The sequence below is a fragment of the Monomorium pharaonis genome, chromosome 8 (genome assembly GCF_013373865.1).
Source record: "Monomorium pharaonis isolate MP-MQ-018 chromosome 8, ASM1337386v2, whole genome shotgun sequence".
Classification (NCBI taxonomy): Eukaryota; Metazoa; Arthropoda; class Insecta; order Hymenoptera; family Formicidae; genus Monomorium; species Monomorium pharaonis.
The window spans coordinates 1,646,715-1,674,608 of NC_050474.1; the positions used below are offsets into that span (position 1 = coordinate 1,646,715).

The window sequence follows — 27,894 nt, forward strand, 5'->3', positions numbered from 1 at the left end:
GTATTCGACGTTTGAAGAAATAAGAGAAGTGGGACGTAGCAACTTATAAGTCGGTATAACATATATCAATTTACGACTCGTGCTGGAGAAAGTTCCGGTTTTACGAATAATCTCACGAATCTTTATGGAAACAGCCGTTAATTCTGAATGCAACGCTCTCTTGAACTTCCGTATACTTCTTATCCTTTTGTTTCTATCGGGGCCAAGCTAAACTTCGTAGCGTAAATATCCCTCTCTAGTTCACTGTTTTCGCACGACTCTCGCATCGCAATAAATACAAAAACCTCGCCGTTTATCAGTATATACGTTTCCACGCACGCCCTACTCACAGTCGTTACCCGCGAATACTCCATCGCGAAGTTTCCCCATGAAACAGACCAAAAAGTATAATCCGATCGATCTGAAAGTGCACGCTCCGCTTAGATATTGCGCGCACGATTTTCCGCGGCCGCCGCTGTGAACCTTTTTTCTTTCGTCGTACTTCTTCCCTCTTCTCTTTGCTCCTCGACAAACTAGCGCCACAAAGGGTGGTACGGGGAAAAGAGGGTGAAAGAATCACGAGAAGAGTTCGAAATGGGGTACAAACACGCCCTATCGTACTTCGTGACTGCCAACGGCGTCTCGCTCGCGGTGAAATTAGAGAAGGATGACCGACATTAAAATAATGAAGTTTCGATTCTGTCATTTCAGGAGGTGTCTTTGTTGTATTGCTCTGCGGTCTGGCGCTAGCAATCCTAGTGGCAATTCTCGAGTTCTGTTGGAATTCCAAGAAGAATGCCCAATCGGACAGGGTAAGTTAAAAGAGACATAGAACAGTATAGGATTTTATGTGAACGTGCTGCATGAGTTGTACTTTCTCTTGGCTAAGAGAGGTCTTTTGGATCTTGGTTTAAAATTCACTCGTTTCTCAGATTCTTATGATGATCATTCCCAAGTTACAATATTATTTCTTATACCCTAAAGTACCATTGTTATTATTCATACTGCTTTGATTGATAACAGGCAGAATGTGTTTTATATAAAATATACTAAATAAACACTAAATCTATTTCATAGAGCAAAAAAAGAATAATACAAAGTACAAAGTATAATCAAGAAATCCATTCCACAGTTATTAATTTTGCACTTTCCTATTCCTTTCGCATATTTAAATCAAATTTCTGCCTTCTCAATGATCTTTGATCTTAATGTGTGTGTTTTTGATTTATGTCAGTTAAACGAATATAGATTAGATGTTAATGCGATGAGTCGTATTCTCAGAGAGTCGTTTATAACGTTTGTTCGTAAGATCGATGTCTTGATGAACAAATAGCCTCACGCGACGGAGAAATCAGCCTTGCATGCGTTCGGGTCTTGTATGATCGTTTTGTGTACTGTCTCTTGGTATATGTTGTACCTGTCGTACCTGGCGTCCACTGCATCGTCGACGATTACTCCTTGGACGGTAAACACGCACGTGTACCTCCTGCGCATCGACCATCACTTAACCCGACAGTCTCTCTGCGCCGAGATGGCCTCGGAATTGCGATTCGCCGTCCGCTGCGGCTCCCGGCAGAGACCCGCTGCGAAATCGCGCAATTCCGCGGCCGCCGGGCTATGCGGCCGTTGCAGCCCGTGCTCCACCAGGAGAAGAACGCGCCTCTACTCCGAACACGAGGAGACGACCTACATACCGAGCATCGAGATCCCGCGATTAAATGGTGTAAGTCTTGTCCCACACGACGGGCGTGCGATCAAGTTTTGCAATCGGCATCTTCGAGGATATTAGTTTTTTACTGTAAACTTGTGGTTGGGTATCTTTAATTCAACTTTAAGACAGTAACGGCGCTTTAAACAACTACTATTGTACGCGACTCGCAATTACAAATTCTGCTCAGACATTTGCAACGGGCTTAAACAAATTGTCATTGGCGTACATATTCGCGGAAAAAAAATAATGAAACAATCAGAAGAGATAGAAACGCAGCAGCAGATTACCAGGAGCTTTCCGTCGAGAGCCGATTGTGTTGGTCGCGCGGAACAGTACTCATTCCACGGTAATTCAATTTCGCCGAACGGAACCAATTACGTGAACTCTGGATTTTTCTCGTCTTTATATGTTAGCGCGAAAAAGAGTATTCCCCCCGAGAGCTGATATGCATATGCACAGTCGAAGATTCGCGCTCATATTACCGTGTTGAGAGTACAGCTTCCAATAAGCCCCTAAATATTTCTTATTTTTTTAATATTATAGAAACTCAGGGAAATAAATGGGAAATATTCGACAAAGATTTCACACATCATTTGACAAGGGAGTATTACAAATGTCAATTATCTCCCACGCGAATCTCGCACGGATTTATTTATGGTATATTCACGTCTATCTGTAAAATGTTGTGACGAAATGTGTACATTTTTTTAATAGCTGTTGTACTTTAGACTGTGACGCTCATCTATGACGCGAGTGCACATTGTGAAACGTATATTCAACTACTTTTAAGATCTTTTCTGTTTTCGCACGTTTTCTGTTTCGCAGTTAACGAACTGTTTGCAATGCAGGATAATGTCACACACGCTTACAATTGCAGTACGTTAGACATAATTGCATGCATAAATTTGCAACAACAATAGTGTGCGCTTTATTGCGCACTGTACCTTCGAGCGCAATTTAATTTCATGGTTTAGTTTCATATGATGCAAATATTACGCGATAACCAATATCTAACATTTTCGTTGAGTGATGTAAGCTGATCGTGTTCGTGAAAATTTGAGAGGACTGTATATTATATGTTACATTTTTATACCATGATAATTACGCTATGTAAACCTATCAGAAATATTTTATATAAAAACATATGAGAGTACACTCTATAAAACATTAGCCTCAGAGATGAAATAATTAAATGAGAATATAAAAGTATTTTATACTATAAAGTATTTTATAAAATGGAAACACTTCAAATTGTAATCTCATATTATATTTTGTAATATACTAAATTGGTGTTATATAATATAATAACATAATTGTCCAGAAATAAATATCAAAAATAAAATTAATTTAATAATTTATTATATAATATTATATTTAGAATCAGAATTAATAACATTTAGTTTTTCTTGCTTGATATAAATAAAAATTATTATTTTATATGAAACTTTCCTTTCTTATTATTAAAAAAAAAATTTTTTAATTGGCAAAAATTCATAAAACAATTGACTACTAAAAAGATTTAAATAAATTTTGAGCAAATTTCAAAAATTAATGTTTAGTTTGCCTTGTAAACATAAATATGAAGCAAATCAAGATGAATATTACTTTTCATTACCATAAATTTTTGTGAATCATTGTGAGTTAAGATACTCTAAAAAATATTTTCCTTGTAACAAAACATCGTATCTTTTGTTTTATCCCTAATATTATATCTCTATCTTTCATATCCTTACACAGACTCTATTATCGTCAAAGCATGCAAGATTGTGCTATATTAAGATTAAAGATTTATACAAATTTCATCACTTAATTGGTTCAAAGCCTATTACTACTGTTATTCGTGATTTTAGTAAACTTCTCTGGAAAATACGTGATGTATCTTTTAAAATACCACCTGCCAAATATTATTACGATAATGTAAGGTGATCGACTGCGGAATCGACCTCATATCCATTCAAACTCTTCAATCATTGTCAATGGTCGTTCTTTTCAAGATAAAAAAATTATTTTAAAACAAAAAAGTTATGCAGATACATCAGAATGCAATATGCATAATTTCACATACACAACGAGAGTCTATAAAGTGTTCGCGCAATTCAAACGCATTGTGACGTAACACAATTCAACTATCATGCAATCCGATAGCAATTAACTCAACGTTAATGTATCATTTATCGATAATATACACTAAACAGCCGCATTGTTGAGAAAATGCAATTCCAGCGAATATAGTACATTCTGAATTCCAATAAACCACATTGACCACATTATTCTATCAGATTTGAGTGTTCTCTATTCATTATCTGTCATTATCGCTTTTCAAACCATGATTTTTGTGCTAATTTATAAACATCTATCTATATTCAAACAAAATTCATATATAACGCGTCTAATATCTATACATAAAATTTTTCATAACTATATATACAAGAAAAATAATAAATTAATATAAAATAAAATCTAATATAAAATAAAATTAAAATAAACATATACACTTAATATATTAACTATTTTGTATTATTATTAGAATTATTCAGAATTGAATTGTATTAATGCATATTAGTAATTACTTTTTATATTTTTAAAAATATTTTTCTAAATTGTTTATATTATAAGAGTAATCTGTCACAACTATTCGCAGAAAAATTCGTTTTTAAGCTACGCTTTCATATAATGGTTTTTTAATAAGAGATATGTTTGCGTATATCAAGCATATTCGTTCTATTAAAAAAACGTGATTTGAAAACTATATCGGTATATTCCGTGATTTGTGTAAAAGAAAATTATTTTGCAAAGCACGTACCGGTCGTTTCAAACAAACAACTCTAAAGACATCAATGCTGAAGCGCGGAAGCTCAATGACAACCCTCCAGCCTACCTTTAAAAACTTTTAACAACTTCTCAAAACTTTTAATAACTCGCCTGTCCATTCGAGTCATCGCAGAGCTAAGCCCTCCACTGTTGGCCCGATATAGCTAACACTTTCGCTTATTTATCTCTCAGCAGGAGGGTGGTGCGTTGTCGATGACGGAGATGAAGAAATCATTGAGCTTCGATCAAATGTCCCATGGCGGGAACACCTAGCACAGGCCTCGCCCTCATCTTCGTCCTCAGCAGCAGCAACAGCAACAACAGCAGCAATCGCAACAACCGCCACCGTGCAAAGCCAACCCCACGCACACGCGTCACACGCACTGCCACTCACATTCACATCATCACAGCCATCACTCGCACAAACACCAAGCACCTCCGCCGAGACAGAGACGAGGCTCTTCGGGCATCATCTTGGGTCAAGGTATGACTATCTATCGCTCACAAATATTGTCTCGTTCTATTATGTTCGCTAGGTTAAGTGAGTTAGATATCTTGATTTTTACAATTAAGTTTGTATAAGCTATAGATTAATTTGCGGCATCGTGTTGCAAGTACAACACAGCGAAATGGATATGTTAACAGATTTGATGTGTCTAAAAGTATAAAATAAAAAAAGAAATATTTTGTTTTGCCTTAAGATTAAATTATTAAAACTTCCGTATCTCTTTATGTTCTAAATTTCTTATGTATCTTTGATGTGCTCAAGATTTAATTATATAAAACTATACAGTGTCTTATTAATACAAGTTAAAAAAATGTATTATATAAATATTAAATTGGAGGTATTCCTGCTTTATATTATACATTGAATAGCGACATTAAATTATGAATTATTGCACTACATTAGGAGGTGACCACCCTGAGAATATTCTCTGGAGATTCGACTGCGACCTAGCGGGTGAACCAGACGTAGTAATTTCCCCACCTCCCCCGCCGCCACCGCCACCATCGGCAACGGTCTCGAGGACCACGACCCTTTGACCAATACTCGAGGAGGTGCCGACAGGTGTACCTGTCCAAAAGGAACTGCCCACGCAAGCCTCGGTGGTCATCAACGTGATAGATCAGAAAGAGACGTGCTTATAGCACATATAGTCGCCGGGGCGGGTTGGTAAACCGCAACGAGGGCCATCCCGCGCCGACGACGATGTCAAATCGATCGAAAGCGTGCAAACGAGAATCTGAGACTGAGGTCAATTGGACGAATACCGTGATCGGAATTAGTGTTTCTTGCTAGATACGTTCTCTGAGATGCTCCGATACGCATTCTCGTATTGTTTCAACGAGACTATATGGTAGGAGTGTGATATAATTAGCTTGATACTAGGAGATTAATTGAAATCGAGATTACTCTAGCACGTATGTATCCCGCGTGTATCCACGGAGGTATCGAGGGAACCAACATTGAGATGCAAGGATGTATGCCCTAATCGGGATAATGGATGGAAACTATGTAGTTGCTCACATGCAATTGTTTGTAGAGGCAGCATCAACGAACGAGTGAATTTTGAGAGCTATCAGGTTTGTCGGTCTACAATGGAATACAAGCAACATGTGTCCCTCGGTAACGTATGCCTGACCAACGAATTGAGATTGGATCGGTATCAAATCGAAAAGTGCCAGTGCGTGAACGTCACGGATCAATCGGAATAATGTGAACTGCATGGAAAATGAAATACTACGCGCAATGCCAGTTGACCAGGAATTGCCGGTGTTTCGAAATTTCCCGAGGCAACGGTAGAATCGAATAAAGGAAAGCTGGACGTTTATTCGAAGTATCCAATCGGACAAAACAGAAACCGTCCGCGACATCACGACAACTCAAACCGATATTATAACCGAATTTCAAGTTGAACATATCGAAGCGAATTTAAAAAATCGATGAAGCTTACTACATCGACTGGTTTTCACATATAGAATTATACCTAAGCCACCATTTGCTGAAAACTATCGGCAAAGCTCAATAATGAATCATGAAAGATTAGATTATTTATTGCAAAATATCTAAATAAATATTCACTATTACTTCTTTTATTAACAATAACATATAATTAATTTATGATTTACAATTAAGATATTACACTCATATTACTGTTTTATGCAATTCTATATGTGAATTCAAGCAACAATTGCAAAGTCGCCGACATATGTCCATTTCTATCAATGTAAACTTATTTTGTTTTAATTTACTCTTTATCTGTTTTTCTAATTCTTAGAATTAGAAGTGGACAATAGTCGCACATTAACGTGATGCCAATGTCTATTGGAATGCAGTTTCCAGTTGACAATAATTACAAACCGTATTTTGCCGTAATTATAATATTCACAAATATTTTACCTTTTGTAATCTCGATCAAAGATACAAGCGGAACCAATCGCGGATCAAAAATACAGATGGAACCAATAGACAAGTAAATGATCGTTACGAATGGCTTAATAAAACTCGTATATAATTAGCGACAACGCGATAAACAAAGGGCAATAAAACATGAACGACTGTATCATATGACTCGGACCAAATTCAAAATAGTAATCACTGCCAAATTTAGCCTAAACAAATGCATGTAATAATTTTGAGCTCAAATGTGCAGATACAAAAATTTAATTACAGAAAGTAAGTGCAAGTACTGTTCATCATTAGAAAAAAAACAGCATTAATTATTTAATTATATACATTTTTAGCTGTCTTATTATGAAATACAATTAATGAGAAAATACAAGAAGTTTAGAATAAAAAATTTATTATGTATTATTACTTCTCATTGTCAGAAATCTGTTTCAATTATACTGAAAAAAAATTTGCTCGATTGAAATAAATATTTTTTCAAATGGTACCAAGCAGAAGTTTTATAAAAAATAATATTTATTTCAAATAAGATAATATTTTATATAATTTAGAAAATATTATCTTATTTGAAATAAATATTTATTTTTTACACAACTTCTGATTGATACTATTTTTAAAAAATATTTATTTCAATCTAATAAATTTTTTTTTCAATGTATTTAATTATAAGAATATTAAACCCAAAGTTTGAATTGTAATAAAGCTACAATAAATACATTATTCTTTAATAAATAATCCCATATATAAATATATATATATGCGATTGGTATATTGTAGAAAATTTCTTTAAGCACATACACACGCACGCGCGCGCGCGCACACATACATTGAAAGTAATAAATAAATTAATTAATGTATTTAGATTTTAAAATTCATCTTTTTTTTTTAATATTGGCAGTTTTATAAAATTCCCATTTGGAAAATTAATCAGAAATTGAGAGTCGTAAGATACTTCGAACGATAGAAATACGATCACTGGCATCTAATCCTCTCCCATTGTATTATAAATAAAATAGTACGATACTTGTTGAGAAGTGATTTATAAAACATTTGTATAAATATATATATATATATATATATATGTGTGTAATTTATAAAATACACCCAATGTATATGTATAAATCTGTATATGTATGTATATGCGTCGATGTGTGTACATATATACGTACATATTACGCGCGCATACGGTAGATGAGAAAATCCTGAAGCGTGCAAGCGAATTGTGCAAATACGCTACAAGACTTAGTCATATTTTGACACAATCAAATAGTTTATTATCATACCGACGCGTGTACAGCAAGTGTTTTTCACAAGAAAAAAGTAAAGTAGGTAACCCGATTAACTGTTCGACAGTTTTTAGCTATTCATTGCGGCGTTCTGTATTGTGAACATATTATTATGTACATGTATTGCTGTTTGTTGAAAAGATTAGTCATTCAACGAATTTATTGACATGTTATTAGCGTTTTAAAAAAAGAGAGTGAAAACGATTCTGCAAGTGTGCGTAATACAAATATATTTAACGATAAACGTTGCGTTACAAGAAAAATAAAAAAAGAAAAGCGCAAAAAATGAACCGTCTATACTGCCACTCATAACAAACGATTCGTGATATACATTTGCAATTTAATTCGTATCTACATTGCATGTGACACACAATGTCATATAATAGTTAAAAAGCAAAAATTACCCAGACACTGCAAGAATGTCTAAAGAACATTTTATATCACAATTTTGGACATGCATGTTGTCTGGATAGTTCAAATCATTGTTAATAATATTGTCACGGAATTTATTAATAAATGTGACAGTTATATATTGTGTATGTGTGTGTATATACATATACATATACATATACATGTTTGTGCGAATGTATCTAAATTTTCAGTGAAACAAATCTACAATGTATTGTAACTGTATGCAACAAGGATCGCGACACACTATTTCCATTCTCTTGCATAAGAAACATTTCTATATTCTAACTTTCCTAACAACTGAAACTTCAGAAAACAATTAAATATTGTTATATGATATATTTATGGTTATTACTTTTTTTCGACAAAACTAAGCTTTATCGTTTGATTGCGTAAAGAAGACAGAAAAAGAACGATCTAAAGTCCCAAGTAGCAAGGTGACATCAAATGTCGTTTTAACGACGTTTTAATGTTTCTACGTAAATAAAACATTATTAAGATGACATTCACGTCATCTGGCTGCTTAGAGTATACCCTAAGTTCAAGCTAGAAGTTGATAATGATTTATCGGCGCATTAGTAACAGAAATCTAATTATAAAAGAACGTTTATAAATATTTATTAACAGCGAAAACAACCGGATACTTTCCCAACGAAATAAAAGATTAAAACATCGACTGTACAGTTTTTAATAATATAGAAAATAAACTTTCTCGACGAGCGTGAAAATTTCAATCTGTATATAAAATTATGGATTAAAAACATTTCTATTGCCTCAACACTATTACTTTAGTAGTGTAAAATTTTCATGATCAACATGGTAAAAACAAATTCTTTTCTAATAAAAGTTCATTATTAAAAAGTTAATTATAAAAAAGACAAAAAAATGAGCATTATTGCTAAAGAAAAATAAATGTGATCATTAAAAACCCTGTAGTTTTATACATTATTTTATAATATAATCTCTAAAAAAAAACTGTTCCTTGATAAAGTTTAAGATTAAAGTTAAAAGATTAAAATCAAAAAAAGTTACAAAATTATTATATTCTACATTTTTCTTTTTCTACTTTTTTTACTGTATATATTTCTTAATTATTCGCGTTTTATTTCTATCTTCCTCAAACTGTTTTATTTATAAAGTTCAATTTACGTTAATCTGATTATATATTCGCAATTTTCACCAAATCTGCCGACAAGATATTGTAATAGCGCATAATGGCTTTCAACGACTCGCAGGACAGAAAGCGACTATATTCAATGGATTTCGAGGAAATTGTTACACAAATCGCAAATCCACAATCGTAATCCGATATCCGTAGAACAAAGCAGATAAAGCAATTGCTGGAATATGCATGACTGGACGACTGCGCAACTCCCAGATTCTCTAATCGAGTCAAAGATTTAATCTATCCAACATAAAAATGCAATTCGAGCTGAAATGACAAAAGAAATACGCGCTAGTATTTAACTCAAAAAGATTTACATATTAATAATTTTATGTTTAAAAGTTTCTGATTTTGAACGAAGAATTGTTTTAATTTTACAATTAGTTTCAATTTCCTCAATTTTATAAAATAAATGCTGAATCCATTTCTTAGCCAAGAATCTAATTAAATATTACCAGATCTATTAAGTAAAAAATTGGTAAGTATTATTAATATTTATCATTAACTTTACTATTATTATCGTTATTAAGTGTAATGGGTATTTTAATTATTTATAAACATTATTTGTAATTACAATTACTTGATCTTACTGCAATTATTCCTAATTTATAAAACCTTATTAATCTATTATTATTACTTTTATAATTGTTTTTAAAGATAGCGATTAATATAATATAGAAAGAGGAAAACATCATTATAAATACCAAACGTCAGAAATATTGTATCTTTAATTCTGCATTTCTATTGCATGCATTTCAAACAGCATCAAATTGTTAGAAAAAGACTAAATCGTCATCAAAGTGAGCACGCTGGCCTACGCCACATAAATCGAAAATTGCATTCGTTTAGCTGGATCGCTTCAAAGAGAGTATGTTAAAATCCAGGTCATTCCCCGACATTTGAAATCCCCAACATTGGAGAAAAATGAGGGAAAGGTACATGAAACGCAATCATCCCTAGAGCGAAGCTTTGATAACTTTCAAAAGCAGCTAACCATTAATACATATGCAAGATTTTATGGTTAACTTCTTGAAATATTTTTCACGAATGCATTCCATATGAGATATAGTTAATAAATAAAAATACTTTTTTGAAAAAAGTTGTTTAGTATATAAATGTGACACTAATTCTTCTAATACAGATTTAATTACTTTTTAAGTTTTATTTTTAGGTAAATAATATAATAAATAATTGATATCTGATGTCTAAATTACATTTTGGATGTTGAAGTTGTATGCAAAAACTATCCTTTTGTTTTATTGTCTTTTCCCTTTCTTTTCCTTTTTATTTTTTTTGCCTTTCAAGTCGAGGCACTAAAACCATTGGAGAGATTCATTAAGAATAGGCTGTAATAATTTTGTTTTTGTTGCTTGCATGGGCGATTTGTTAACAAACCAATTAAACTTAAAAATAGAAAGGGAGATAATTGTATCGAGAGCAAAAAAGAAAAGAACGACGTCTGCTTTAAAACATTAATGCCTCAATGTTTTAAAGCAAATGTCGTCCTTTCCCTTTTTTGCTCTCGTTATAATTATCTTTCTTTTTATTATTTTTAAGTTTAATTGGTTCGTTAACAAATCGCCCGTTGCAAGCAACAAAACAAAATTATTGTAGCCTACTCTTTAGCAATACACGTACAGGAGCAAGCTTTCTCTATTATTTTTGATTCTACAATGATAATTCAACTCGATGAAATTGATTAGATGCCTTTATTTTCAATAGTTAAGCTTACTTCGGTTAATTAATACTCATGAAATTTACGGAGCAGAGTATACTAGAAATTTTCCAAAGAAATGTCATCTGATTTGGGTATCGATTGACAAACAGGACCTCTTATTAACTATTCCATCGTGATATCTAGTCGAAAAGCATCCGCTGACAGATCCGTCGACGGAAGCTCATAGATAAATCTACGCGAATCCTATCCCGTTGATTGATAGAGCCCGAAGCTATCACAACATGGTTTGCGTTAATAATGATGATGATAGGAAATTCCATAATTTTCTGATATCAATGCACGCAACGTATATGCATAAATCTAAATGCACATAGTGCTATATAATAAATCCATTATTAATAAAAGAGAATTTTTTTACATGTTAACAAAAATTATAAAAACGTTTATTTTATTTGCAATTTATGTATAAAAAATTCTAAATTTGAACGGTTTTTACGTATTTGTCTTTATATAACATATTAAAAAATGAAGTCTATTTTTACAAATTGAGAGAAATAATTAATCATTTATGAGATGGAGAACGCAATCTCTGTTAATTCCGTTTTCTTTTAAAGATGTATTTATACGTTCTAATCTCTTCGGCGAATACCTTTAATCAATTATATCAATTATGAATATAAATTAGCAATTATAAATGTAACAATAGAAGCAAATAAAAGATAAAGTGATTTTTGTAAAAATTAAAAAGGCCAATCTCTATGAAAGAGTCAGATGTTTTCTCACCCGCTCAATACTATTTTATATTCTTTAGATCCGAATGTTTGCATAGCTTTATCAAGTAGTTCATATAATTTTGCCACTGATTCATCAGTCAACACATGCACCAAATATATAGTACTACCGGTTAACGATCTAACTTTCAGTCGCAATTCGTTAGATTTTCCAGTTGCTTCATTAATTTGACGTAATAACGGAGGCTAAAATAGTAAAACTTGAATTTTAAAAATAGATCCAATATAACTAATGTATCTAATTTTTATATACTTTATTTGGTTTTTTGTTCTGTTGATAGCGAATATACTTCTCACCGTACTCTTTCTTGCACAAGTAGCTGATCTCGAACCACGAGGATGTTTTATTGCAAAATATTCAGATTGAACATTAGCAATCTTATGCTCTTCGATATTATTATTGATTTCCGCTGTATTTAATTTTGATCGTAATATCGATTGCATTGTAACACCCAATCGCTCTCCGGAATTGGCGGATTTAGAACGTAATCGTAAGCGATTTTCAACAATTTGTGGCCTATTGCGAAAATTTAACTTCAGTTCATAAAATCAATAATCAATAAAAATTGATTATTTTATTTAAGAAAAAAACCTTGATGATGGTCTATCGGAAAAGCTATAGTGTCTCGTTCTGCTGCTACTTATAGATCTTAAGGTATCCTTTAATTTGGATCGCTCACTCATTGACATATCATAATCCACATTTTTGGTAGCCAATTCTCTCTTTTTCCGAATAATAATGAATATAATATTTATTAGTATTATAATTTTCGATATTCCAAAATATTAAACAAATAATATTTACTTTTTCTCGTCGACTACTTCGTACTAATTCAGCATTAATATGAGACTGCATATGGGAACTAGAACATATATTATTATGCGAAGCCAAAATCTGCGATCTCAAAGAAAATAAATCAGAAGGCGATTCCAAAGAAGTTCTAGGATACAATGAACTAAATAAAAAATACGAAGATGCGTTATAAATTGTTCAGCAATTTACATAATTATAATCAACTTATTTTTAATTCTTTCATAATTGCAAAATAAATTTGCCTGTTTTTGTAATTTATATCGCAATACACCTAATAAGTACTTCAATATTTATTTCAAACTAAGTAGTGATAATACCGATTTGAAAGTGATAAAAGCGGAATATTTTCAGAAGTGTTATCTTTTGACAAAGGATTTGCACGAGATCTTGGGCGAACGTTAGTTGATTTACGTGTCGCAGATAACAAGTTATCTACTGGAGATTGTTTTCCCAATCGATATCCTTGACCGGGAAAGCTAGCGGAATCATCTACATGCAATTCTGTTCTACAATCTTCTATCTATAGAGATAAGTAAAAAATTGCAATTATGAAGAAAAAATGGAAACTAATCAAATTCTTATTAATCCTGCATTAATCAAAATACCTAAGAAAAAATACAAAGTACGTATATCCTAAAATTCTATTATATTATTTTACATTTACCATAAAGGGCACTCCATCGGGATATTCTTGTTGCAATTCAGACGGGAAATATCCATCCAAAATATCGCGGATGAATGAAATTACAGTCGGATTATTATAAGATCGTAATGGTCCTTCATTGATGCTCATACCGTTTTTATAAAATTTAAGTATCATACAGGAAGGAGTCTTTAGTTAAAAAAGTTAAAATACATAAAGAAAATACTAATTGACAATATAAGTAATTACTAATTAACAGATATATATTCATTCAGAGTAATAAATAATTAATAAATATTTATTTATAATATATTAAAAATATATTTCTCTTGCATACGTAATTTTGCAAGCATTACTTTCATAAGCAATATATTTATTATATTTTTATATACATACAGAGAAAAATTTCTTTAGATTTAATAAACAGTTTTGTACGACTATTCCAAAGCAAATATTTCTTTGGTTTTAATCAATTTTATACAGCTTTTGTTTAAATTTGATAAAATTTATTAGAAACCAAGTAATATATGCTTTGGAATAGTTGTACAAAACGGTTTATTAAATTTAAAGAAATCTTTCTGTCTGTGTAGAAATATTGTGAATTACAAAACTATAGCATTACTTTGAATGTCGCTCCTCCTCCTTTTTCATTATGATGAATATGAACTTCACCTTTTCCCGCAGTCAGATTTAATTGATTGATATTTGCTACTAATTGCTCGTAGTAAGTGTTGATATAATTACTACAATAGAATTGTTACTGATTATTAGATTTGTTACTTTTACTTTCAGCTAATAATAATGCTTATTTTAATTACTTGCTACCATCTACGTTTATCGCATTTTTGGAATCACCCACCCACATTAATCCGTAATCAGCCAAAAACTTCTGCAATATCAAAATAACATAATTCATAATTACTACCTATTTTACGTATTTAAAACATAAGTTAACGTATTTAAAACATAAAGTTAAACCTCCATCTCGCTAATCTTATGTTCTAACGTTAAACATCGTTGATAAAAGTATTCTGAATTATTTATCCGACTTCGTTGCTCTTCCTTTCGTATTAGTTCCTGATTCTTGTACTTAGTTTCCCAATCTTTAATCTACTGAAATATAATATAATATACCATCCAAAAAAAAGAAAAAAGTTATAAATACAATTCATAAGTTCCAAAGTATTGGAAAATCTAAGATAAGAATACGAAGAAATTAATTGAATATTATTTATAATTAAATTTAACAAACATATTCTACACACACACACACACACACACACACACACACACACACACACACACAAAATAGCTTTTTGTCTGACTATGAATATCATAAGATAATACTACATTCTTCGATTTAAAAAAGCGTACAGAGAACCTTCCGCTTTAAGCGTCCAATTTCTTGATCTTTAGTTTGCAAGCTTTCTTCGGCTTTTGTCAGAATTGATTGCATTTTTCGCATTTGTGACTCAGCTAAATGCAATTGTTTCGTCAATATGCCAATAAGCTCACTTTCTGAAATCAATGCAATTTTACAATAATAGGTATACAATACCAAATAGTATTATAAGTACTTTAAACGCTCAATGCAAAACTCCCTTTATAAATATTAATAAATTTTAATTATGCATTTAAGTATTAAAGTTTTTTCCAACCCGTGTTTCTTGTATTATTGTAAAATAGAAAGATTTTAAAGTACAAAACCTTCTTCGATTACGTCATTTACAGCAATGGAATTTCTAGTCTTGGATGCATTGTTCCATAATTTTCTCGTGGAAAGATTCGCATTAGAAACCTGATATCCAAATGTGTTTACATAATATAACATAACATTTTATAATTATTCAATATATATCGCATACAGCTACCGTTTTATTAATTCGAGTAGAAGATTTGCTAAGCGTGATTTTGCTATTTTCCGATACATCTTCTTTTGGATTTTCTGTTGAAGTATCTGATATTGAAGAAGGCAATGTTTTCAATCTAGAAAGATCACATTATCGTTCTATAACAAGCAATGCGTTAAATAATTATCAAGAAAGAATGCTTTTCATCATTATAACCATAACATCCTAATATAACCTACTTGCAATTGCTATCATGTGACAGGATCAAAGAATTTTTAGAAAATCTCTTTCTAGACGGAGTTGAAGGATTTCCTTGATTCATGTTATGGATGGTGGCATTAATTAACGAATTCAACATTTACATAAATTTTCTTACGTCACCAAAAAGTAGTTATTCACCCGAAGTTGTGTTTATAATGCGACGTAAGAAAAGTCGATTCAAACAGATTTAACATACCCAAGAAAAGTGGCAACGATGACTACAGAATATAATAGTAAAAAAATTTATTTATATCTTTTAATATTCATATTAGTATCTAATTTTAATATAAATCGAATAAGAAATTAGATAATTTATAAATGTTTTATTTAATATTTATTTTGTCTTGTGATATTTCTAGATTCATCAATCAACTAAAATATCAATTGTCACTTATAATTATCTTGTGTGTCGTTATAATTTTAATTTAACAATATTAAACTTTTTTACCCAAATTGAAGATATTTATCATATTTATCACTTACGATTATCGAACGTCAATTGATGTCAATCATTTTCTCACAGATCTATTATCTCAATTATAAAAATTTATTTATCACTCACCGAATAATGCGCAGAGGCAGAGTTCAGCAACGTCGCTGTAATGATTCTGTAACAAACAAATTCCAAATTAGAGCAAGACAAAAAACAATTAATATTTTAAAAAATAATTTATGACATGCAACTCTGTACTTGCGTGCATTAAGTTAATGTAATAAATAATTAATGAAATTATTTTGTAAAATACTTCTACATATAGATTCAAAATTGAAATAGAGCTCACGATTATTAATATTGGATGAAAGATCATTGTTACGTATGAAACTTTTTATTTTATCAAGCCAAAATTAAATAGAAAAAAAACTATTAAATTTAACAAATAATAAATCGTACTCACCCCAAGGTTGCTCTGCCGAGACCCGATACCTTTCCCAGGCCTGCATCTCATGCTCCTCTTGTTGCACAGAACACACGCGAGTAATACACTATAATCGCGCGTGAAACTAATAAGACTAATCTATAAAACCCATGATATTTTCCAATTCAAAGGGAGTTTTATTTAGAACAAGAAAATTTTTTTGAGTTTTATTTTCTAAAGTTTATTAATATTTCCTTTTCTTTATTACAAGTAAAATCGAGCGAGAGGGATGAGCGGTATCACTCAATCAAGTTACATCATGGGAATTACCAGACAAGTCTTTTTAGTCCGTTTACTTAAACGGCACTCCCGAATTAAGCACACGCGCGACGCGACGAACCGGCTGCGGTTCGTTTTCAATTAAATGTCGGTCGGCACTCCCGAAAACGCGGCGCGACGAAACGCTGGTACGCTCGACGAAATGCGATGTATGAATCCGAACGAGGCACGAGCTTCGAAATAACATCGGTAGTATTCAAGATCTATAATTCACGTTACGAACGCGACAAACATTCTACAAATTTCGAAACGTAACCAAAATGTCGGCGCGCGTTTTGTCATACAGTATCGATCACGTTCGAGTTCGAATAAACTGGTTGAAAAGCCGGCAGAAACGCGTTTGCGATCGAAAAACCTTATCTCCCTCTCGCACTCACCATGTGATCGTCTATCCGTTTCATTTTAACAAAGCACAGTAGTGATGCAGTTACAGAGAACACACAGTTAAACTGTTGAAAAAACCTTTGTTCCGGACGCGCGCTGTATCAAGGAACTAATGATTCAAACATGGCGACGATAGTAGCGCCATCTCGAAACGAAAGCCTGTATTTAATTCCACGTCCCACGATCGGTACTATTATCGCACGTCGCACGTCGATTACTTACCGACATATCTCGCGTTAATATAAAAAATTAAATTATAAAAGAAAATTGTAAGAATTTCACTTGTTGTATTCGACAAATAAAATAAATTAAATTTTATACGGCATAAATAAATAAAACAACGATTTATTAGATGTCTGCATTTTTCAATAAGGTACAATTCTTTAATTTTTTTCAAGATTAAACTGACAAAATTCAATGAATCAAAATTATTGATTAAATGGACTAGTTGTCCATCCAAAATTTTTTATGATACAAATTCTCGATAGATATATATTCTTTGATTGTCAGAAAAATATATATAATTAACTTAAAAAAAATAACTTGATTAAATTACATAATAAAAACATACAAAATTGTTATAGTTATAAAAATACTTGTTTCTCTAAAAATATCTAATTTCGACATCGTACGTTTTTCAAAAATATTCATGAGTGCAGAGACAGTCGACGAGCGAAGATTTAGTCAAGTCTACTTAGAGAAGATTAAGTAGAAGTCTGAAGGACAAGGTCATTGCACATACATTTCCGTAATCGTAACCGTTAGATTTCAACCAAAATATTGCTCAAATCAGCCGTAACCGACCGAATTAACCAATCGCAATGCTCAATCTCTTACGGTGACGGTTATAGAAATGTACGTGCAATGGTCTTGAAGACTGAATATTCGTCTTTGTTCATCTAATAATTTATCTCACCCTCGATTTAGCACAGAATCGCGGATATCATCTACGCCCTACGTTATTCATAGACATTGATTATGTAGTCTAGGCCTCTCTTTCTCTGATATCGGCGAACCGGCCTGCGATAACTATATGCTGCGATTGCTGCGATTCCGAGAATCCGAGCCCGCCCGACCTGCCCAACTCCTCATCCCCACTGCTCCCCCTCCGAACTCCGAGTGGACTGGTCCGAGCCGCTGCGCGCGCACTGTTATGGCCTACGAACGAGCCAGGCAGTACCGAGTCGGCCGAATAGATGGCACCACGGAGCGCAATGTGTGCTCGGGGCTTCGGAATCGCGGCACATGCGAGAGGCTTATTCTTGAGTCACGTGATCATGACGACAGTTATCGTCATCAAAAAAGCCGACGTAACGATTACATTGACGGTTGTGCGGTGCATTTTGTACGGCGTTTTATTTGCAGTTCGATTTGACCGATTCGCCTCGTCTCGCCCCAACTTGTCTCGCTTTACTACCCTTATCTGTTTTATTGCCTCGGCTTATCGTAAAGCAACGAGCTTCTCTCGTCAACGTGAGTGAACACGCGCTGATATTGTCGCGTGTGCCATTACGTGAATGAAAATGCCGCGTAAAAGAGCATTCACGCTATACGAGACATCCACTGGACGCAAAACCGTTATTAAAGTGAGTCTTCGATCGACTGTCCTTCGATTTGAACCTTGTTACTCGTTGCTCCGAAAACTCCAATAGGTCACGTGTTTCTTAGAAGTCTGCACGTTTAACCTCCAAATAATTCACACCATCCATCGCTCTTGTTATTCAAATAAAACTTTTTTTGAATAAATATATAAATTTAATATATTTTTTGTGTTTTCTAATTTTTTTATTACCTATTATCATTTTGTCATCGATGTTTTCTTTTGACATATACAAAGTATTGTACTTTTTATCTAAATTATAACAGACCACATTTAACCATACAGGAAACATTTTGTTTCTCATAATTACAAACGAAATTATATGTTTAATGAATGTATTACGTCAATGAAATTATCATTAATATGTATTAATAATGACTTATATTCAGAATGCACTTATAAGAATGTTAGCATGCTTTTATATCGTTCTATATTTATCATTTATTGGACATAAGACAAGAACAGAATGATAAAAAACAGGTTTTTAGAAGCGCGTCCTGAATATGGGCCAATAAATTTAATAACTCGTGCTTTTTTTTGCTAATTAAAGTTCTAAAAGCAATTAGGGAAAGAGTATCAATAAATAAGAATATTTAATTCAAGGAAAAAATTCTGTTTTTATTACTAAGTTTTTTTTTAAGTGAGTCATAAGAATTTATCATTATTTTTCCTGTATGTCCTGGGGGTTTTTTCTTGTATATGCTATACACTTGTCAATATAAAGAACACTATATACTTATCATTAATTATATCATGCTTTTAAGTATATTTTGCAGTATAATAGAGACTGTTTTTTTATTAATCTACAATTTGTGTTATAACGACGCAAATGGTGACGCAAATGGTGATGTTTAGTGCCTGTTTTTTATTTGATTTTAAGTTTTAAGAGTTTCTTAATGTACAAATCATGTTTTTATGATATATGAGTTAGTTATTATATATTATAATATATGGTATAATTTTGTGTAACAGTTTAAATTGATTGAAACAAAAATTTCACAATCATAAAGAAATAATATTTTCTTCAATTTATCATTCTAACAAATAAATTTTGTTGCCTGTAATATTGGGCTTAATTATCTCATAGTTGACCTTATAAGTATAACCAAGACCAGGTCATTTGACATATAGAATTGTATTCTAAGAAAACACAAATGATGTTTCTTATAATGTACTGACGTAACGCATTCTTTAGCTCTTATTTAGTATCCATTTTAAAAAATAATTTCAAAGTAAATGTTAAGTATTGTAAATATCTATCATTTTATAATTAATTATATCTTACAAAATCTCTCTCTCTCTCGCTCTCTCGCTCTCTCTTTCCAACACGATTGAAATATGATAATATGTAGTGAGTAATTATTTCATGATTATTTCTTTAATATATTTACTTATTTATTACATATATTGGAAAAATAGTCAAGTGCAATTAATACTTTTATAATAAAATAATTTGTAATTTTTTTATTATAATTGTAAATATCATTTCTTTGTAACTATTTTTTAGCTTTAACTAATTACGTAATTTTTTTATTTCCATTTTTTCTATCTATCTATGATTTACTTCTCGTATTTTTCCTTAAACATGTCATAATTGTATTTGATGAGTCATTCATTTTACTTAGAGTTTAGTACGTCACTGTCAATCAACCATTAAAAAACTACGGTTGTATTGTTTTACTCGTACTAGACATAATGCTATACTACACATATTCATTTCGCATTATACTAAGAACACGATTGAATCGGCGCAATGGTGGGGTCAACGAAGATAGTCAACGCCTCGTGGTCTGGTCGCTTTTCAGTGTCGTCACTTCATTCCATCTGTAATCATGTCGATCGTATCGCAATTTCTACCATTCGCCACATGCTTCAAGTTACACCTGTTGAATTTCGTAAATTTATAATCGCGTTTTCTCCGTCCGTTTCTAAATCTTCATCTTTGTCATAAGTGACACTTCGAACAAATGCAAGTATAATGTTGACGTTAACATCTTAATAACGGTGCGCAATTCGAAAATGTATAAATTACACATGAAGCACTAAGATTCGCTATAATCATTTATTCGCTCCTTCTTTATTTTTTATTCATTCATTTTTCTTTATTTGAATTATGTTATACACATATACGGTCTTACATTATTGCTATTATGTTTTTAATTTTTGTAGAGTATCGTTTTTATTATTATGTAAAATTACTTTGCATGTTCATTGTTTACCTTCAATGCAAATCTTCGTTGTCAATCAGTTACGTACGTATTACTCATAAATGACTGTTTTGATAGCTTTTTATGGAAGTATAAAATTACATCTTTAATTTTTTTTCTATATTTTATCGAAAAGGAATAACTAAATATTTATTTAAAAATATTGTAAATATTATGGATAAATATTGTAGACAGATATTAGAATTAACAGAAATATACAAACTGCATTTGTTGTAATTACAAAATGTAAAATTAAAAGTATATCGAATAACAATATTATAAGCGATTTTTTAATATCCAATCTAATGCATTTATCAAGAATAATCGTTTTTAAAACTTTTTAACCATTTTAATGAGAATGAAACTACGTAGTCAGCAAAATGTTAGCAGAATGTTGAAAGACTGGGAACAGGTTTGCAAACTCTTTAAAACTGATGTTTCTATTTGTTTCTTATTTTCATTTTAAGGAAATTTTAAATTGTTGTATTAATGAGAATTATTATGTCTTACATTAAAGTGCAAGTATACATAAATGAAACTCATAAAACACAATTAAATCATAAAAGTGTGTACTGTAACCCATATTCTCTGTAACAATACTAGTGATAAATATTTTTTATTATGCTATCTTTTATTAGCTATCTTAATTATCATTAGCAAAGAGACTAGTGCCTCCTGCTAAGTACATGCATAAATATTACAAAAATAATTATATGTTCAAATTTTTATCAAACAAACCTTGATTATATATAGAGAGAGAGAAAGAGAGATTCAAACATTTTACATGCATTAAACAGAACTCTTTAGCTGCAGTCCTGCAATTACTATATTTAATGACAGTACATCTATTATTTATTTTTATTAACAATTTGTCACCAAATTGTTAATACATTGTGCAGATTTTGCTCGGTTTTAATAAAATTAATCTTTCTCGTATTCTTAATAAAATTCTTGATATTTATAAATAAATTTTTGGAGGCTTCCACAAAGAATTTCAAGAATGTCGATATGAGTTTCGTGTTGGAATTTCTCCTCATTCTGTTCTTATGACCTCAACGTAATAGTTGAATATCTTACGATCTTATTGGTGCCATTTTATACGTTTAAAAAATAAATTAAAATTTGCATAAATTGATATATTATGAGACTTGAAAAATTTATTTTTATAATATGATAGTTATTAGATTAATTCTTTCAATTTTGCAGAATCCAAGGTGATCTTTATCTTTTTATTGTGTACAAAAAATTTGTACTCTGTTCAAATCAAAAACTTCACGTAAGAAATGGAAGAATCTCACAGGTAAAGATCTTAATAATCTTAATAAATACTCTTATTTTTATTCATACAGTTGCGTTATTGATCATTTATTTATACTTATTTTTTTATCAAATACATTTTATTTTTCTAACATTTTAAATGGACAAATACTTGATTACTATGTATTCTAAGAAATGCCTTATTTTATCACATCTATTTTATATTAACCTTTTGTCTTATTGGCAGATATTAGATTTAAGCTGAAAACATATATCATTATTTAAAGTTTTATCTATTCTAAAACACAACGTGTATACGTTGTATACTATATTGTATACTATGTAGTATAATTTTATCTTACAGATATGAGGAATCCGATCTGTATAAGGAACAGTCACCTTGGAGTTTACGAAAATTGGGAGGTATAATATGATATTTTCTGTATGATTTAAATTTTTACTTAAAAATGGATTTAAGAAAAAAAGAAAAAACATAGAAATAGCAATTACTACTCTTAACGCGTTTCCTAACGCAAGTCGATCAATATTGCACAATTCTTGATAATCACATTTTACATTCTGATTTCTTGATTGCAGATATGGTTCCGGCACGAGTCGTGCTCTACATTCTTTCGTTTTCTGGATTCCTTGTGTCTTTTATGATGAGAACGGACATTAATATTGCCATGGTGGCTATGGCAAAGCTGCCATCGAACAATGAAACTATCGCAGTAACGTCTCACTGTTATACAATATCGAATGCGTCACATTCAGAAAATATCACTACTGTAATCAGACCGGAGGTATACTTGCAGATAATATGATATTACACAACACATAATTGCTATTTTTATTCATGTTTCGTTTATTTCGTTTGATCCTTAAAATAGTAATGACTTATTTTATCGAAAAAAGAATCTTTTAATCTTCCGTCAGAAAAAAGTTATTTTTTACTTTTTACAAAGTACTTTTTTTTGTCAAGTTGCATTAAAATGCGCACATATTATACTGTATATATCTATTCAGTCATAGTCAGGTCAGAATATTGACTGATAATATTAACCTGTTTGAATAACATTTAAATGCGATACAGATCTTTGTCATTGTATAACATAAATGTAATACAAATGTATTCCACGTGTTATCTCGGGCAAGACAATATTTTTAAAGAAATATTTAATATACATAGAAAGTTTAATTTAAAAAGCAAATAAAACTTCAAGAAGAAATTCAATAGAAAATTAAATAAACAATTATAAGAACTAATGAAAAGCAAATTTGTTATATTTGAGCTTGTCGCAATTTACTGAAGAGTTTTTGCACTGCAATACAATCGTGTTGTTTTTATGGACAGGAAGCTGGCGAGTTCGAATGGAGTCCAGCTATTCAATCGGCCATCCTCAGTTCCTTTTATTGGTGTTATATACTTTCGCAAATGCTTGGAGGTATTCTTACTCAGTACTTTGGCACTAAAACCATATTTGGCGGATCTCAAGTCATCACTGCTGTCTGCAGTCTGCTTATGCCAACTGCCGCGGAGATTCATTACGGGGCAATGATAGCGTTACGCAGTATACAGGGCATTGCAAGTGTAAGTTATTAATAAAATTCACGGTTATTATATCCAGACAAGATTAATCTAAAGAATATTGTAAAAATAGCTAAAAGACATTTTAAATTTTTAAGAATTTTTAAGAAATGTTTTAAATATTATTGAAAATTTTCTACTTCGTTCAGGACAACAGAGATTTTTGACTTATTGTGATTTTTTTTTAAACAGGGACTTACGTGGCCCGCCATGTATGCCGTCATCGGACATTGGATTCCACCCGTGGAACGATCACGCTTTATGTCTTCTTTCCAAGGTACGTTATAAAATGCTGATAGCTAACGAAGATTTTCGTGTGTTACAGTGAAACTTCGATATGTTTGATCCAAAGTTAGGCGAAAACTATGCACGTATTCTTATATTACAGTCGCAAGTATAACGTCGTAAAATGGAAGTCGTATATTTCTTTCGATTGTATTCACGTGAATACTAATGTGCGTTTCTTTCAGAGTGGAATACGGAAGTTCAAGTAAGAAACATTATTGTTTCAGTCAAAATTCCGGATCAAGAAAATAATATTCTATTAAAATAATTTTCTGTAAACGCTACGCATCGATCTGCGTGAGAATTAATTGCTTATTAATGAATCCTGAATAGTTCATCTCCACGAGGTTGGATTTGCCGGACCGAGAGGTATACTCAACAGCGACCGCTCAACAGCATGAGAAAGGCCGAGTATACTTCCAGCTGGTAGAATCAGCCGGGCTCGTCGAAACATGTATATTGTTTGTCTTTGTCTTTCTTATGTGTACAAATTCTATCTTTTCTTTGACTATATTAATTTGTCTACAGTATGAATTAATAATAAATTTAATCTTTTTTCTTACTCAAACTTTACAGAGATGGACCCCAAGTTTTTATTTTATATAACTGTTTCACGATGGCGCGTTAACTTTCTTATTTATTAATCTGAATTTATTAATTTATTGGATCTAGGTTATTAAATACTCTTTTCTGTTAGCACATAATACGATTTTAAATGTTTATATCCTTAAATCTACTTTAAAGGATTTATAATTTATGTCAAGATAAAATTCAACCTTTAAATGATCTATAATTCACGTCAAATTTCAGTATATAATAAAATTATATATTTAATTTTGTTTTATGTATACTTTATACATGTATATTTTAATAGAAGTATGCGAATCAATCATTTATGAGGTCGAATCGAATCTCTGATTTGAATATGAATTGATTCGAATTCAAATCAAGTTTTTCCGAATTTACATTACATGATAAAGGTGAAAAGGCGGTTATGAACCGATTACAAGTAGAATTTTATCCTAAATTTTGACACGAATTATAGATCTAAAGTAATCTTACTGAATTATATAGCAGTAATCTTACTGTTTTATGTAGTGGTTAATAGCACACACCGATTAAACAAATTTGGCCTTCTTAAATATAACGAAATATTAACTACAAATTACTTTTACGTTTTATGTAACCTGATCACGAAAAAATTGTTATAAAAATGTGGGTCTATTTTTTTTTTCACTTATACGCGTACACATAACTTTATTTGTTTCAACATTATATTATTTTTTGTGACATTGATCTCTGCGTAAGAAAAGTGACACTTATTTTGCAGGTAGAACGTGTTTAAACTTTTATTTGCAGCCATAGAAGTTTCATTGTCCCACTATTAACAGCTTCATCATTCTCCATCATCGTCCTCGCATACTAAGTCTTTACTTGAATCGCTTTACAGGAGATATATACACCTCAACTGAAGAGCGATCATCACCACGCATGAGTCGTAACAAATCAAGATGAAGAGCATTCGACAAGCATCATGTTTCAGCTTCCTTCCGGATCGTAGGGTGAGCTTATTCCTAATATCTAGGTTGTCTATATTCAGGGTTCAGCATCGGTATCGGATTGACCTATCCGTTGTGCGCATTCATCATCGCCTATCTTGGATGGAGGGCTGTATTCTACACGACTGGCACCGTCGGTCTTATCTGGTGTATCTTTTGGTATTTTTGCGCCTTCGACACACCTGCCTCGCATCCTCGGATATCTAGACCGGAACTACGATACATTCAAGAATGTGTTAGAAGCCAAGTTATTGGAGCAAACGAGGTAGATGATTCGTAATATCCGATTATTAGACGATATCTTTAAAAATGACTAACATATTTTTTTCTGAAAGGACTTGCCCGTTCCTTGGAAATCTATTCTCACGTCTTTGCCAGCATGGGCAATTGGCATTACAACTTTCGGAAGAATATGGGTACATTATGTCTTTATTATTCCTGGCCCGATGTATATGAAAACGGTGTTGGGATTCAGTATAGAAGCAGTACGTATTAATTATTCGAAGAAAATTCTTACTTGAATTTTCTTAGTATAATGACTAACAAAATGATAAATTTATTATTTAGAATGGTATCCTGTCAGGTGCACCATTTATCTGTAGCTACTTAAGCTCGGTTGTGTTCTGCTATGTTGCGGATCTCCTAGTCACGAAACAAATCATGACTTTAATCACTGTGCGCAAGATATTTACTGCACTATGTAAGTGATTTATGACTTTTCTTAACTTAACTAATACTCAAAATATAAATTAAACAATCAATTTTTTTCTTTATAGCTCAAGTGGTTCCTGGACTACTTGTGATTTTAATTGGATACTTAGGCTGCGATATTATCCTAGTTTTAATCGTTTGGTTCATAGCTGTTACTCTTATAACTGCCGGCTACGCGGGCGCAATGGCTAATATCGTCGATATTGCACCCAATTTTGCTGGTCAGTGTGTGCACGTACTTTTGTGAATTTATTTACATATATTTTATTGAGAAATATCAATATCTATAAATGAATATTATTTGTTTCGATTTTATTTCAGGGCCAGTGTTAGCATTCGCGCAGACAATTCATATGACCGCTAGTTTCCTATCTCCTATAGCAGCTGGCCTGCTCACACAAGAAAGCGTAAGTGTTGTATTTTCTTCTTTTATTTTTCTCTATTGTTTCTATTTACTAAAAAGCTAAAATAACATAATATTTTGAATAGCAATCTCTTGATTCGTGGAGAAAAGTATTTGCAGTTACTGCGGGTGTATCTTGCAGTACGTACATCGCCTATCAAATATTTGGTACGGCGGACATACAAGCGTGGAACTATCCAGATCAAAAATATCCTCAATCTGTTCGAGAAGATTCTCCGTTAAATGATTTGCAGAAAAAGAGCAAGATTGTTCCGAGCCGAAAAAGCCTGTCAGAACAAATATAATATTTCTATTTAAGTTTATTTTTTCTTGTTATCATTCCTTACAGTGAAATTTAGATCTCTTGACGCACAGAGAGCACAGTTGAATATATGAAAAATACCTATTTTTAGTATTGTTTTATTATATTATATTGTAAATAGATCTAATTGTTGATATGGAAGAAATTATATAGTTGTCAAGGTATACTCTTATTCACTCTTAATTATGTATACGTTTGTGTGTGTGCGTGCGTGTGTGTGTGTTTCACAATTTTTTTTAAAGAAATTTTTTATATATTTGAATAAATCTTCTAGAAAAGTAAAAGAATAAATAAAGAATTTATTCTTATACTTTTCTTAATATGTTTATTTTGTCTTATTTCACATGTTACATTTATAGTCGTATAAATGTAATCTTATCTTATAACAAATACTTAAAAGATGGGTTTATATGGAAGCATTTTTAGTTGTGATAGATATTAAAGAATACAAATACGTAATTTAATTCAAAATATATGAACATATATAGTTTTATTAATCGCTGCATTTTTATTAAGAAACCATATTTATTCCTTTCTTTATTTTTCCTTAAATTTATTTGAAATATTAATACCAC

At 31.6% G+C, this 27,894-nt stretch overlaps 3 protein-coding genes and 1 long non-coding RNA gene across 17 annotated transcripts in view; 2 read left to right on the top strand and 2 right to left on the bottom strand.

The window, feature by feature from the left end:
* LOC105834938 (glutamate receptor ionotropic, kainate 2) overlaps positions 1-5,541 on the top strand; it is a 124,702-nt gene extending 119,161 nt beyond the window's left edge. For 3 of the 7 annotated variants that reach the window (XM_036290522.1, XM_036290523.1, XM_036290524.1), the window contains 3 exons: positions 691-791; positions 1,496-1,700; positions 4,694-5,179. In XM_036290522.1, the coding sequence (XP_036146415.1) occupies positions 691-791; positions 1,496-1,700; positions 4,694-5,037 (650 nt within the window). In that variant the 3' untranslated portion in view covers positions 5,038-5,179. Of the gene's footprint in view, positions 1-690; positions 792-1,495; positions 1,701-4,693; positions 5,180-5,411 lie in introns of those variants that run through there. The other 4 variants (XM_012677797.3, XM_036290525.1, XM_012677804.3 and 1 more) reach the window with 4 other exon arrangements.
* LOC105831435 overlaps positions 1-18,622 on the bottom strand; it is a 177,808-nt gene extending 159,186 nt beyond the window's left edge. For 3 of the 6 annotated variants that reach the window (XR_003625693.2, XR_004964246.1, XR_004964245.1), the window contains exons 1-2: positions 16,704-17,835; positions 16,370-16,415 (exon numbers count right to left, since the gene is read on the bottom strand). This is a non-coding gene — a long non-coding RNA (uncharacterized LOC105831435). Of the gene's footprint in view, positions 1-16,369; positions 16,416-16,703; positions 17,836-18,303 lie in introns of those variants that run through there. The other 3 variants (XR_004964247.1, XR_004964248.1, XR_004964249.1) reach the window with 3 other exon arrangements.
* On the bottom strand, positions 9,731-16,356 carry LOC114254278. Its single transcript, XM_036290527.1, has 14 exons — positions 15,786-16,356; positions 15,568-15,682; positions 15,404-15,494; positions 15,078-15,214; positions 14,675-14,806; positions 14,515-14,585; positions 14,319-14,439; positions 13,718-13,885; positions 13,371-13,573; positions 13,045-13,195; positions 12,832-12,962; positions 12,537-12,756; positions 12,232-12,425; positions 9,731-12,097 (listed from the first exon to the last, which is right to left on the bottom strand). Exons 1-14 carry the CDS (start codon positions 15,902-15,904, stop codon positions 12,007-12,009), a joined length of 1,944 nt encoding a protein of 647 aa, XP_036146420.1. The 5' UTR covers positions 15,905-16,356; the 3' UTR covers positions 9,731-12,006.
* A 48-nt stretch (positions 18,623-18,670) lies between the features above and the next one.
* Positions 18,671-27,816, top strand: LOC105834941 (sialin). Of its 3 annotated transcripts, none has more exons than XM_012677808.3 (12): positions 18,671-18,973; positions 22,401-22,494; positions 22,816-22,874; positions 23,049-23,254; positions 23,806-24,042; positions 24,232-24,316; positions 25,925-26,148; positions 26,219-26,368; positions 26,451-26,583; positions 26,660-26,815; positions 26,916-27,001; positions 27,084-27,816. In XM_012677808.3, the coding sequence occupies exons 2-12, from the start codon at positions 22,478-22,480 to the stop codon at positions 27,300-27,302; spliced, it is 1,572 nt and encodes a 523-aa protein (XP_012533262.1). In that variant the 5' UTR covers positions 18,671-18,973; positions 22,401-22,477; the 3' UTR covers positions 27,303-27,816. The 3 variants fall into 3 exon arrangements, with proteins under 3 accessions (XP_012533262.1, XP_028045783.1, XP_028045782.1); XM_028189981.2 differs by lacking the exon at positions 18,671-18,973 and adding an exon at positions 20,571-20,956; XM_028189982.2 differs by lacking the exon at positions 22,401-22,494.
* The last annotated feature ends 78 nt before the right edge of the window (positions 27,817-27,894 follow it).